Source organism: Furipterus horrens, unplaced genomic scaffold, assembly GCF_987537825.1.
Source record: "Furipterus horrens unplaced genomic scaffold, mFurHor1.1.pri manual_scaffold_5, whole genome shotgun sequence".
Taxonomy (NCBI): domain Eukaryota; kingdom Metazoa; phylum Chordata; class Mammalia; order Chiroptera; family Furipteridae; genus Furipterus; species Furipterus horrens.
The window spans coordinates 177,671,761-177,684,709 of record NW_028327175.1 but is presented as its reverse complement, the minus strand read 5'-3'; the positions used below and the strand labels follow the sequence as shown (position 1 = coordinate 177,684,709).

Sequence of the window (12,949 nt, the reverse complement as noted above, 5' to 3'; positions counted from 1 at the left end):
ACTTATTTTGGGGGGTGCCCTGCTCTGTAACAATTCCCCCCTCTCAGACTTAAGACCCTTTATAATCTCATAAAGGACAATCGGCAAAGGTCTCATGCTCCTCTAGCTGCTTCAAGCTGGACATGGTCATCATCCTACCTACCCTTGGGTCCAGAAATCCCTAATAAGAGTGGGGGTGTGGAGGGGAGGGTGGCCTTTTCACATGGGGAGGGATCTTGCAGACTCCAGATCAGTTGACTGTCCTCAGACAATGGCGTGCTCGGTTTAACAAGCTGACATCCTTGTTGTATTTCCTCCACCATCTTGGTTCTTGTTTGTCTAGATATTTTTCAATCTCAACAATGTTTTATAGTTTTCAGAATATAAGTGTGCACTTGTTTTATTAAAGTTATTCCTGTATATTTTATTCTATTTGATGCTATTGTGAATGGAATTTTCATTTTCAGATTGTTAATAGCAAGTGTGTGAAAATACAATTATTTTTTATATATTGATCTTGTACCCTGTAACCTTGTTTAGCTCATTTATTAACTCTAAAAGTTTTTGAGTGAATTCCTTAGAATTTTCAATATACAAAATTATGTCATCTGTGAACAGAGAGTTTTATTTCTTCCTTCCCAATCTGGATGACTTTCTTTCTTTTTCCTGACAAGTTGAACTTGTTAGAAACTCCTGCACAATGTTGACTAGAAGTGGTGAAAGCATATATCTTTTTCATCTGTAAATAAATATTTTTTGTGGCCTAGTGCTTGTTCTGTAGTGGAGTATGTTCCATGTGTACTTGAGAAGAATGCATATTCTGCTGTTGTTGGATGGAGTGTTCTATAGATGCCTGTTAGCTCTAGTTAGTTTATAGTGTACAAGTCTTCTGTTTCCTTATTGATGTTCTATCCATTATTGAAAGCGAGATATTGAAGTTTTTAATTACTGTTGTTCACTGTCTATTTCTTTCAAGTATGTCTATTTTTGTGCTCATTAACACATGTAGTTATCTTTTAAATCAGGTAAGAAATCAGTGAAGTTACAAAGAAGACTACATTAATAATATCTTAAATATTTATATATCATTATTTTTGCTGGTATTCTTTATTTCTTTATATGGATTTGAGTTACTATCTAGTGTCCTTTCATTTCAACCTGGAGGACTCCCTTTAACATTTCTTGTAGAGCAAGTCTGGTAGCAATAATTTGTCTCAATTTTTGTTTATATGAGAGTGTGTTCATTGCTCCTTCATTTTTAAAGGATAATTTTTCCAGCACTTTGAATATGTCCTCTTGCTTCAGGCTAAAGTAAGGCAGTAAGTGTGCACCACATACCCATGTAGGGCAGAGGTGATACCCAGGCTCCTGAACTGTGAAATAGCTGAGGATGAGATAAAAGGAGAAGGAAAGAAATGTTTGCCAGAGCATAAAGGCCTCATCCAGCAGTCCCTTCTGAGTAAGCTAAGATTATTGTCAGCCATGACCAACAAGAGCCTCACCCAAGAAATATGATGACAAGCTATAGAAGGCTGGAGTCATGGTCTGGAAGGATCACCTATGGTTCCCAGTCTGAGACATAGAAAAATTAGCTTAATGGCATAATTGGGGAAGTAAGGAAGGAAGTGTCATCTATGAGAAAATGGACAAGTGCTGAGTTAGAAAAAATAAGAAGTGAGAGAGAAGAGGAATGTAAAAAAATGGGCTGAGAGGCATGATATGAGCATGAGAATTCTGTGTTTTGAGGTCACAGAAAGGCAATCCAAATCAGCTAAAGCCAGGAAAGGGAAGTTATTGAAAGTTTATCAGAGATTTACAAAATCCTTTGGGAGCTTGAGAACCAAGCTTGGAAAATGGACAAGAATGATGGTAGTTACAGAGGGCCTAAAAAGCAAGAGGCATAAGGATCATCTTCTCAGATATGCATGGTCAGGACACCACCATGCTGGGAGTCACCATCATCATGTGGAACATTGTCTCTGCCTCTAGTTTTGGAAAGTCCATTCTAACCATCTCTCAGTTTTTTCATGACATACTTAAGATTAGATCAAAACCAGGCAGGGGAATTTGCAGAGACAGAGCAGATCTGTTCTTCATGTCTTCCAAAGAGTGAAATGGTGGGGGATTGCACCAAAATAGGAAGGGGCTAGGTGTTGTACAGTCCCAAACAAGTTCTATTCCACTACACAAATGAAGTGAAGGGAAGGTGTAATAGTGAGTGTGAGGAAAACACATGTGTGTTAGTGAACTTGGAGAACAGAACCAGTGAGAGAGGGAGGAATTAAAGATGCAGAGGAGGGGAAAGGGTTGTAAAAGCAGATGAAGGCCACGTGTCCACAGACAGCTGGTCTGCCTGCAGGAGGTGAGCATAGGAGGAATCTTGACTTTATTGAGAGATGTGTTTGAGGGAGAAGGTGCCTGGGAAATTTCCATTCTTTCCATCTGTTCCAGTCCCTGCCTTTCCACAACAAGCAGGTGTTCTCACAAGGGAGAAGATTTGTTTTTCAATAATGCAAAATGAACCAAAGAAATGATTCATTATTTTCTAAAATCTGACTCTTGGAAAAGGGAGATAATTCCAACCTGATTCCTTGTGGGACCCGTGTGAGGACAGGGGTTGCCATTTGAGCCCAGGGAGGTTGATGCCAGCTGTAACTTGTGTTCCCCACCCCTGCTTCAGGGAAAGGGTGATAGCTCCTTGGAACCTCAGTATCTCATGTTCCCAGGACCAGGAAACCCACTAGTGAGGTCATATTTCCCTCTGTCCCCTCAGCCTCTGACTGTCAGAAACAGGAACTCAGCAGAGGACCCTGCCTTGCCCAGGGTGGCATGCTTCGGGAGCTGGGATCCTTGCCACCTCTCACAGTTCCCTGAGCAAATTCCACACCCTCACGGCAGGGCTGGTCCTACTGCCAGTTTCACACACTCTCTAACAGAAGCTTTCCCTTCTCAGAAACCCACAGTGAGACTTTGTAGCAGAGTAAAATCTTTAACTGAACACTGCCCAATTAAATGTGGAGCCCAGTCAGTTGTCCAAGTTGAGCAATGTTTATTGAGGCTTAAAAACGAGGCCTGTGAACTTCATAGAATCCCTGTGTGGTACACACAGCTGAGCTGCTCAGAGTTCCCTTCAAGAAAGAACTCACTGCCCTGCTGCAAGAAATGGGGTCAGCCACAAGTTGTTATCCTTTTCAAGGTCAGCCTCAACTTTCAAGCCAACTTCATGCCCTTCTTGGGTGGTCCCCAGCCAACAACTATGCAAAGCAGCAGTAGACAAGGTCATGCTCCTCTCAAGGGGGCCCCCCAGCCAATCACTGTACATGGTCCTAACCACCTCTGCCAAAGCCAGACCCCTCTTCTGGGCTATCTGCTTTCAAGGTTCTGGGTAGGATGACAGAGGCACTGTCACATTTGTGTGGCACTTACACACTCCTCTCCCACCCCACTCCCACTCCCACCCCTTTCCTGAACAAGTGTTAAGCCCTAATAAAGCTCTCATCTCAGTATCTGCCACCACAGAACCCAGATGATATACCACTCAGTCATTCATTCAACACATAGTAAGCATGCTCTGTTCAGCTGCCTGGACACTAGCTATTGCAAAGTTAAATGTGATTGTGACAAGTGCTACAATGGATGTTAGGACAAAATGTTATGGTATCTGTACCAACTCAGTACCCCAAAGCCACCTCCCCTCAGACTAGGGCCACAGGAAGAAGTCTAGAAAACATGTCTGGGGCTACAGGTCATGATTTGGGGCCTTTCCAAGCGAAGCTTGTGCATTATGGTCTGAACCCTCTTGCTCTGGCCTGGTGTTTCTTTGTTCTTCTGAGTCTCTTCTCAAGATCATAGGACACCAAAGACCAAAAAAAAGTAGGAGTCCAAGGTTCCAGACCCTTCCTGGAGGCCTGAGCTAAATATAGGAGAGTGGACCATGAATGTAATGAGTGGGCAAAGCTAAAATTAAGCTAAGCTAAGCATCTGGAGGAGGCATTGGGCCAAAGGACAGAGACAGATTTAGGTCTAAGGCAACAGGACTAAGGCCAGGAGAGTGGCCCTGCCCTCTGGAACACAGCAGCTTGCAGCACATGCCTTCTGGAGAGTTCTGCCCACTAATTCTCTCTACTCATCCTTCAGTGCCTGGTGGTGCCTGGCCTAGAGCAGCTTTTAGAAATTGATGAAATGATGCCAGGCAAGAAACAGTGAGGGACCCAGAACCACTGCTGGGAAGGGCAGTACTGTGCTGCAGGCACAGGACAGTGGGAAAGGGGGATATCTCTCTGTCCCTACTACTAAGTAAGACCTGTTTCTCCCCTCCTTGGTCTCAGCTTCCCACTGAGTGGGACAATTCCTTCAAATAAATGCTTATGGAGGAGGCCATGTGTTTAACAGATCCCCACTCTGCTCTTGTCTCACTCCACCTTCCCTCCTGGCAGCTTCAGAGGGACGTGGAGGGCTCCCAGAGCCCTGTGGAGCAGGGTGTGTAAACTTCAGAAAGGCGGGAGCTCTAATGTACCTTCCAGGTGGACCCTATGGATCCCTTCATACAAAGAAGTACTAGGAACCTGCTCTGAGGGCAGAGAGAAAGAGCAAGTTCTTTGCCCCCCTTCATGTCCTTCACCATTCTTGAATGCAGAGTCTGGACTGGCTCCTGACCTTTTCCCAGCTTTACTTCTGGGTTTAAGCCAAGAGCCTCTGTAGTTTTGTCCAATTCCAAAGCTGATCCTGGGAAAAGCAGACAAAGTGACTTAATGTCATTGGGGTAAACAGCTGCACAGAAAAAGTGCTTGGGGGTTATTTGTTAACCACAACAGATGTGAGTGGACCCAAACTAAGTCTTTAGGGCATTTTCCTGCCTCTGGTTTGGAGAAAGTGGTCCAGGCTGCATTATTCACAGGGCTACATGATTGCTCAAGACCTTGTCATTGGCCAGGGGACCTCGCCCTGTGACCCTAATTTCTTTGTGAGATTTTCCAGCTCTGTGTCCTTTCACTCCTGGGTGGCCTCTGTCCCAGCCTGACCTAGCCTCAAACTGTCCTGAAAGAAAAAGGAGTGCAATTCTGTCATTCAGCTGAGTGTGTTGGATCTGCCCATCAAATCAATGTTCCTCATGGAGCTCCTGGCCTGAGCCCAGTGTGGGCTCAGGGCTGGGAGTGAAGGAGGGGCATTGGGCAGTCTAAGGGGCACAGATAAGAGCCCCGGGGAAGCACTTAGTGGTAGAAACAGCACAGTTTCACAAAGGTATTGCTCAACATGATCTGGCTCATGCAGCTGAAACAGTGTGGGAAAGGGCATTCCATAGAGATGAGGTGCACATGCAAAGGCACAGAGGCGCACAGGAGCATGGCTATGTGTATAAAGGCCCGGGGCTCTGTGTACATATAGTTGTATGTAGCATTAGTATGAGCTAGGTCACAGAGGCAGGCATGGACAGTATCATGAAAGGCCTTGGATGTTATGTTAAGATACTTATTCAAACTTTCTGAGGAGTGGCTGAGGGCCAGAATAAGTGAGGTGTTGCTGAGTAAGATAGTTTTGTCTCCATGAATTCTGCTCTCTCCCTTCAACCTAGTCATTTGTCCCACAACATTCTGGTGAGTCCTCAACCTGTCCAAACCTCCCCTGCTCTTCATTGTCCAGATCCTGTCAGCTTCAGCAAGGACTGTTGCAGTGGGCTCCCAGTGGACAGCCAGCCTGTGGCCACTCTTCCCCTCTAGCTGTTAGAGTCAATTACATACTATGATCACATTTGGGGGATCAGTGGACGGCAAGGCACTCTAAGGATTAGGGAGGGATCACGGTTGTTAAAAGCAGAGAGATTGTTGTTCACGTCCCTGTCTTCCAACTAGGAAGATCCCACAGTACCCAGGCCTGAAAAATGGACCCCAGGCTCAAATGCCTAACAGGGCACATGGGTGATTTTCAGGGGCACAAGCCCTGTTCTCACCATCCAACACGTTCACTACGGGCTCTCAACCCAGGAACTGCTCACATGAGATGGTTGGAATTTGGGTATTTAGAGAGACTGGTCTCATGGAAAAGCATGGGCTGTAGACACACAGACGTGAATTCAGATACCCACCCAGACAGTGTTATGTGACTTTAGGCAAGTTATTTAACTTTTCTGTGCCTTACTTTCTTCATATGAAATATGATAATAGTACTTGCTTCAGGGAATTTAAGAATTAAATGAGATATTGAACATAAGACACTATGCTAGACACATAATAGGTACCAAATAAATGATAGTGATTACTGTGATAACATTTCTTGGGCAATTTTTAGGATCTTAAGGTTGAATCCCTCCCCAAAAGCCTCACAATACTCTCTTTAGAATTATGCTAGTACTAAACAAACACTGCAATTAGCAGAGATTCATTACTCAGTGAACAGCTTTTCAGATCCTATGTGCATGCCCTGAACTAAGGACTTCACGTTCATTCTTGTTCCAGTTACCTTATTAAAGCAGCAGAGAAAGTTACCATCCCTAACAGGCATCTCCCTGAGGTCCAGTCTCCTGAGGATCTGAACACTGCAAGGGTGTAACTTACTTCTAAGACACACCTGTCTTTCAATAAACAGCTGGAACTCTGAGCTCCTAAACCGCCTCCTGGGCCCTTCTGGCAGGAAACATAAGGTATTGCAGGTCCCACTGGACGGACCCAGGAGTGGTCCTTGGCGTGCAGGGGTCTCCGCCAACCTCTCACCAAGAGCTCTCTCCAACTCCCACTCCTACTCCCACCCCTTCATCCTCGCAACCCCGGACCTTGGCAGGGTGGGGCAGTCGGAGATTTCCCTGCGGCCTCTTGGTGTCTCCGGCGCAGCCTGAGGAGCCCTCCCAGCGTAGAGGGCGGATCCGAGCCCGGGAACCGCCCGCCGCCAGGACTGATAGTCGGGTGCTCCTAGCAGACCCGCCCTCACGCCCGCCCGCCACCGGCGTGGGAGGAGAGCCTCTCGTGCCCGCGGGACTCAGCTCCCGGACCCACAGTGCCGCGTGCGCCCTGGCCGGGCGGACAAACAGCCAGGCCGCCCCGCCCTGGCCCAGTGATTGATTAGCAGAGGCTACTGAACCTCTTAATGGTTCGCTTAAATGAGAATTAATTCTGGGATGAATAAATAAATGCATCAAGGTTTGTGTAGTCCAAGCAAACTGGCGGTCCGGAGCCAGGAGATGGAGCCCAGGAAGCCTTGTTGGTGACGCCAGTGGCCCCTGGGGCCCGTGCAGGGCATGAGGGGCAACTGGGCGAGAGGAAGAGAAAAGGGAAGTGATGACAGCATGATTGGTGCAGCGACTCTGGTCCAGTGGCTGCAGGAACATGCTGAGCCCCAAGATCAGACAAGCCAGGAGGGGTAAGTCCAACTTCGTGGGGCGGATCTGGGCACAATGTGCGTGAGTCTCTTGATGATGTGCACGGACACTTTCCTGGGTCAAATGGAGCAGGTGTTCTGGAGGCATCCTGGTGACCGGGAGTGAGGATCCTGGGGTCAGTGGGGGTCATACCTGAAACAGGAAAGGGGTAATGGCTGTCTTAGTGCCCCAGTGGGTGTGCAGGCTTCACCCCATATTCTATGATTTACTGAGGCCCTGGGTTGCTCAAAGTGACCAGGTGACAACTCTGGAGAAACTTTCTTCTTTTACTAAAAGAGAAATAAATGCTCAATTCTCAAGATGTGTCCCAGCAGCCAAAATAAAAGTGACCCTCACTAGGAAGGCAATCCTTGGCTTCTGGAGACAGCCAGGTCCAAGTGAGGGTCTTCACTCAGCAGCCTGGGGGAGGAGTGCAGAAGGGGAGGTTCTGCAGAGCCAGAAGAAAGCAATTCCTCAGGCAGCTGGGGGCAGGCGCTCCCCTGGAGAACTCCCAGGAAGCTGTGGGGCCTGGAGATGACAATGCCTTTGGGGAGCAGGGGTGTGGGGCTGAGGGGCAGGGGTACAGATCCAGACACAGTAAGAGATACAGGAGTCAGAGAGTCTTGCAGGGGTGGTCCTGCAGAACTGGATAGCGCCCCAGACAACCAGTGTCTCTGCAGGGTCTCCTGGAGACTTAGGACAATACCCTGGAGCTAGAAGACAGCATCTTCTGGACGGCAACTTCTTAGCTAGGACAGGTGTCATTTTATATGAGAATATCTGTCTCTTAAGAAAATAGAATCTATCCTTTAAGGTGGCCAGTGTTGGTGGAGAGCTGAGCCTCCTTGTGAGCAGAGGGTGAGGGTGGTTTGGAAATGGATAGAACATCTGCCTTGGGAGCTTGGAAACAATGTGAGTCTCACCAGTGTGGGTGACAGCAACCCTCCAGCTCCTGTGAAGGCAGAGGCAGCATGCCTATCTCATTAGCATCACAGGCACCTAGATGACTGGAGGTTGGGGCTGGACCTCCAGGATGTACCCACCACAAGGTGCTCAGGATGGAGTATAACCCATGGGCGCCAGTGGGTAGAGGAGGACTGTGCATGGCTCTGCTGAGGGATAGGGGTGCAATCTGGTGATAGCCCAGTGGGTGGACCAGGCCAGGCCCTCTGAGAGAGCTTAGGTCTACCCTCACATTCCTGCCTAACACACTAGCCACTGGCTACCTATGGTTATTCAGCACTTGACATGTGGCTATTCCAAATTAAGAAAAATAAACACTAGATTCTGATGACTTGGCAGAAAAAAAATGCAAAATATCTCATTAATAATTAAGCTATATTGATTACATGCTGAAATGACAGTATTTTAACTATATTGGGTTTAATCAAATATATTATTAAAGTTATTTTCACCTATTCTTTCTTTCTTTTAATGTAACTACTAGAATTACATATGTGGCTCACATTATATTTCAATTGGAGAGTGCTAGTCTAAAAGGAGATCAATGTTTCAGTAAAAAGCTCTTAGAAAACCTGCCTTTAAAAATCCAAACTTATAAGCAGTTGTTCTATGTCAGCGGTTCTCAACCAGGAGTTGCTACTGCATCTAGTGGGAAGAGGCCAGGGATGCTGCTAAGTATCCTACAATGCAGAGGACAGGCCCCATGACAAAAAATTATCTGATCCAAAATGTCAATAGTGCTAATGTTGAGAAATCTTCTACTAGATGATATTATCTGATAAGATATGTTAAAAGATGAAATTTATGGTGCTATTTATCAGATATTAATAACACTCACCCCAAAAATGTATGACCATAAACCATGACAAGAAGCATTCAAAGAGCCTAGACTATAAATGAAGTGTCCTGAGGAAGTAAGTGGTGCTTGAGCTATAGGCCAAAGAATGATGGGCAGCTAACTAGGCAAAGGTTAATGGAGTGAGAAGGCTGCATTCCAGGCAGGGAATAGCATGTGCAGATGCCATGGGAAGGAAAGGGGCACACAGCCAGGAGGCTGGAGCTGGGGGCAGGAAAGCACAGCAGGCATAGCTTTGAGACTGGCAACCAGGTCAAGGATTGGATCACATAGGGTCAGGCTTGCATCTTGTTAAAAAATAACTCTTCGTAGGGACATTTCAGGAGAAATATAGACCAAAATTTTGTATGTGTGCCTTGAAAAATCTGGGCCTTGGTAAAGAACTTTCATCAAAATCCATCCCCCATTGAACCATTAGGAATTGAGTAGGATACGTGTTATAAACACAGGAAGACATAGTATGTAAATCTCAGTCCCCAATACCCAAACACTGCCTTGTCCAGAGGGCTCCAGACTGTACCTACTCCAGATACACTTCTATGCAGATACACATAGTTGTGTGAGAAAAACTGGGCTCACCTTCCGGAATAGTTAATAAAATCAGCCCCAGTCAGCCAGCTCAGAAGCTTCTAGGGGAAGCTCAGAAGCTTCTCGGAACTCTTCCCCAGGTCATGTTGACTGTTAGCTTCCTGGTAGGTTCCCATTCTAGGCCAGCCCTGAGTGAGCATGCAATGACTACCATCACCCTGAAGACCATCCTTGTGTCTCTTTCCCAGGGAGGGGAAATGCCAGGATTAAGAACCTCCTGGGGAAAACCCTACTGTCACTTACCTGCATATGGAACTAGGTTTGGTCAACTGCTGTGTCCTAGCTGAGTTCAGCCTCTAAGAAGTAGTTAGAGGCAGATGTCAATACACACACAGACGAGGACAATACTAGTTCAAAAGAAGTAGTGAGGCATCCGAACCAGCTGGAAATGGCTCAAAATAGGCAAATAAATTCACATAGTGTGAGCCCTGGCTAGTGGGTAAGTTGGTGAGAGCATCATCCCATACACCAAAAGGTTGCATGTTTGATTCCTGGTCAGGGCACATACCTACATTGTGGGTTCAATCCCCGGCTGGGGAGCATGTGGGAGGCAACTGATCAATGTTTCTTTTTCACATCTCTCTCTCTCTCTCTCTCTCTCTCTCTCTCTTTCAATCAATAAAAAACATAAAACTGTCAAATAGTGTGCATCATACAATTCAAATGAATTTCAGGAAAGTGGTCCAGATTGGTTCACACCAACTCAAACTGATCATTAATGCTGTAGATGACTCTAGCTTGCCATTGCCTCCTTAGGACTTATCCTAGCTAGTCATGACTCATTCAAGCCAGGCCAGGCCATATGGAACCAGGAGTGGCTGGCTCTGTCCCACTCAGCTCCTGTGTGGTTCCAAGGGTTCCTTACAGGGAGCACTTCCTGATGCCATAATCCTGCAAATTCTTCTTCCACTGAGTCCCCTTGCCTTATTACCAGAGTTGAAATGGGAAAGATAGCTCCTGCCAATTTTTCCAGAATAAAAATAGGATAAATTCACTAAAACACCATGAATTTGTTCCATATACAGTAGATCAAGTCACCAATCTATGTGCTCTGTGACACTTAAACGTTGTGATGTGTTCTTCAAAATAGAAAATAAAAACACAAGCTAGGTGCCCTCTCTCCATAAGCGACATGCATAGTTTTTCACAGTGAGGAAAGGCCATGAAGCCCCAGACTGAGCGCTCATGCCTAATGCCACAGTCTACAATGTTAGGCCCTTCAGACCCCCTCCTCTGCTCACTCAGCCCCTGGGATACCTGGTTCATCCCCATCTCTCCAGGCCATAGTCAGAACAGAGCCTCAAAATACTTGACCCTGATGCTACCCCAACCAGCTGGATTGCTCCCCTTTCTGAAATCCCATTCTCACAGGGCTTGTTTCTTCAAAGATTTATGGATTCCTGCAGACTGGACTAAGGCCTCCTTTGTGCCCATTAGCCCCACTCAGAATAAAGGTTTATTGCTCTGGCCTCACCCTGCTCCACAAAGATGTGTTATGAGAAGCAGCCTTGTTTCTTTACTTCCCAAAGAGCTCTTGACTCTCCCTGTGTCACTCATCCTCATGTCATCATCCTCCCCTAGCCATCATTATCTCTAACCTAGACTATGGCAGTAGAACTCTGCCTCAGCCAACCCACCCCATCTATTTTCCACTCTGAAGACTGAGTCACCTTTTCAAATGTAAATCCAGCCATGCATCCACCTCCAACCCCAACTGGGAATCCAGAGGTCTTATCATGGCCCACAAGAGTTCTCTCACATTCTAGCCACTGACGAAATCTCCAGCCTCCTCTTCCTCTCCAAGCTCTAGACACACTGGCCTTCCTCTTCCTCACCTATTGCATGGGCCTCCTATCACAGAGCCTCAGCACACACTATTTTCCCTGCTTGGAATGCCTGCTCTCTTTCTCTCTCTCTCTCTCTCTCTCTCTCTCTCTCTCTCTCTCTCTCTCTCTCTCTCTCTCTCTCGCAACACACACATACACATACATACACATTCCTTGACTTGGACTCATCTTCCAGTTCTCAGCTCAGGAGTAACCAGCCAAAGAAGTCCTCCCACACAACTTAGTCTAATCTGGGTTATCTGCACCCTACTTTCCTTTCCTTACAGCATTTACCATGGATGAATTATAGTTGTACATCCCTAAGTGGGTTTATCTGGTGAATATCTGTCACTCCACTTGACTGTGAGCTACATGAAAGCAGCAACCATTTCTGTTTTTATATACTCCAATGTCAGGCACTTGGTGGGCACACAATACAAAACTTTGGAATAAATGAATGAAGCACTGTCTCTGCCCTAACTGGGCCAGGTCCTTAGGAATGTTGGCCCCTCCCTTGACTGACTTAACAAGTTGCAAATATTTTCCTAATTTATTGCTCACTTTTTAGGGATTTTTTTCTTTTCTGCAGATGTACATTAGTTTTTAATTTTTATGTCATCAATTTATCAATATTTTGTTTTAGAGTTGCTGCCTTTAAAATAATTCAAAATAAAATTAATCTTTGCTCTCAAGAAGGCCCTTTCTTTTAGAAGAAATCATTAAACTGATGAGCAAAGCTATAGCAGCTTTAGAATTCTTCTTTAGCAGAGAACCAATTTTTTGTAACATGCAAAGCCTGGTCAATACTTTGGGAATGGATAGAGAAAGTTGAATGAGATAAAGTACGTTCAGTGGCTTTATTTTTCTTGATTTTCCCATTGGAAAGTAAGCCAACATTTATTGTGTACTGCCTTTTATGTTCCGGACATTTCCGTTGTACTTATTTCTCATAACTCTACTATGAAAAGGCATCAGTATTTCCATTTTAACTGATGTAGAAGGAGAATCATGGGTGTCCTGCCAGCAAGTGGTAGAATTCATATTCCTGTCTTTATCCTGAGATGTCTGGCCTCTCTCCCTCACCCAATGCAGGGATTCATGATGACCAAAGACCACTGCACACAACCCTGCATGTCTCCTGAGAAGCTATAGATTCTCTGAGTAATAAGATGCAGTGATATTTTTAGGATACCCACCACATATGAACACACGGAGATTAGATTTAGACAATTGTTGAAATATTTAAGATTGAATTATTAATATGTAGTAGAAAACTAAGCAAATGAAAAAACAAGGCAGTTATGAACTCCAGGGAAAGTAAAAAGTGATGCATAAATAGAAAAATTATTATAGTACACTATATAGCTCAAATGGGACTAGCAATAACAT

The 12,949-nt window shown here is 45.6% G+C and overlaps 1 protein-coding gene across 3 annotated transcripts in view; it reads left to right on the top strand.

Annotated features, from left to right (window-relative positions):
* ARHGAP22 (Rho GTPase activating protein 22) overlaps nucleotides 1–12,949 on the top strand; it is a 219,781-nt gene that overhangs the window by 29,946 nt on the left and 176,886 nt on the right. The window contains exon 1 of one of the 3 annotated variants that reach the window (XM_090278353.1): nucleotides 6,897–7,329. The exons of the other annotated variants lie outside the window; for them this stretch is intronic. Coding sequence (XP_090134479.1) covers nucleotides 7,296–7,329 — 34 coding nt within the window. The 5' untranslated portion in view covers nucleotides 6,897–7,295. Of the gene's footprint in view, nucleotides 1–6,896; nucleotides 7,330–12,949 lie in introns of those variants that run through there. 3 annotated transcript variants of the gene reach the window in all.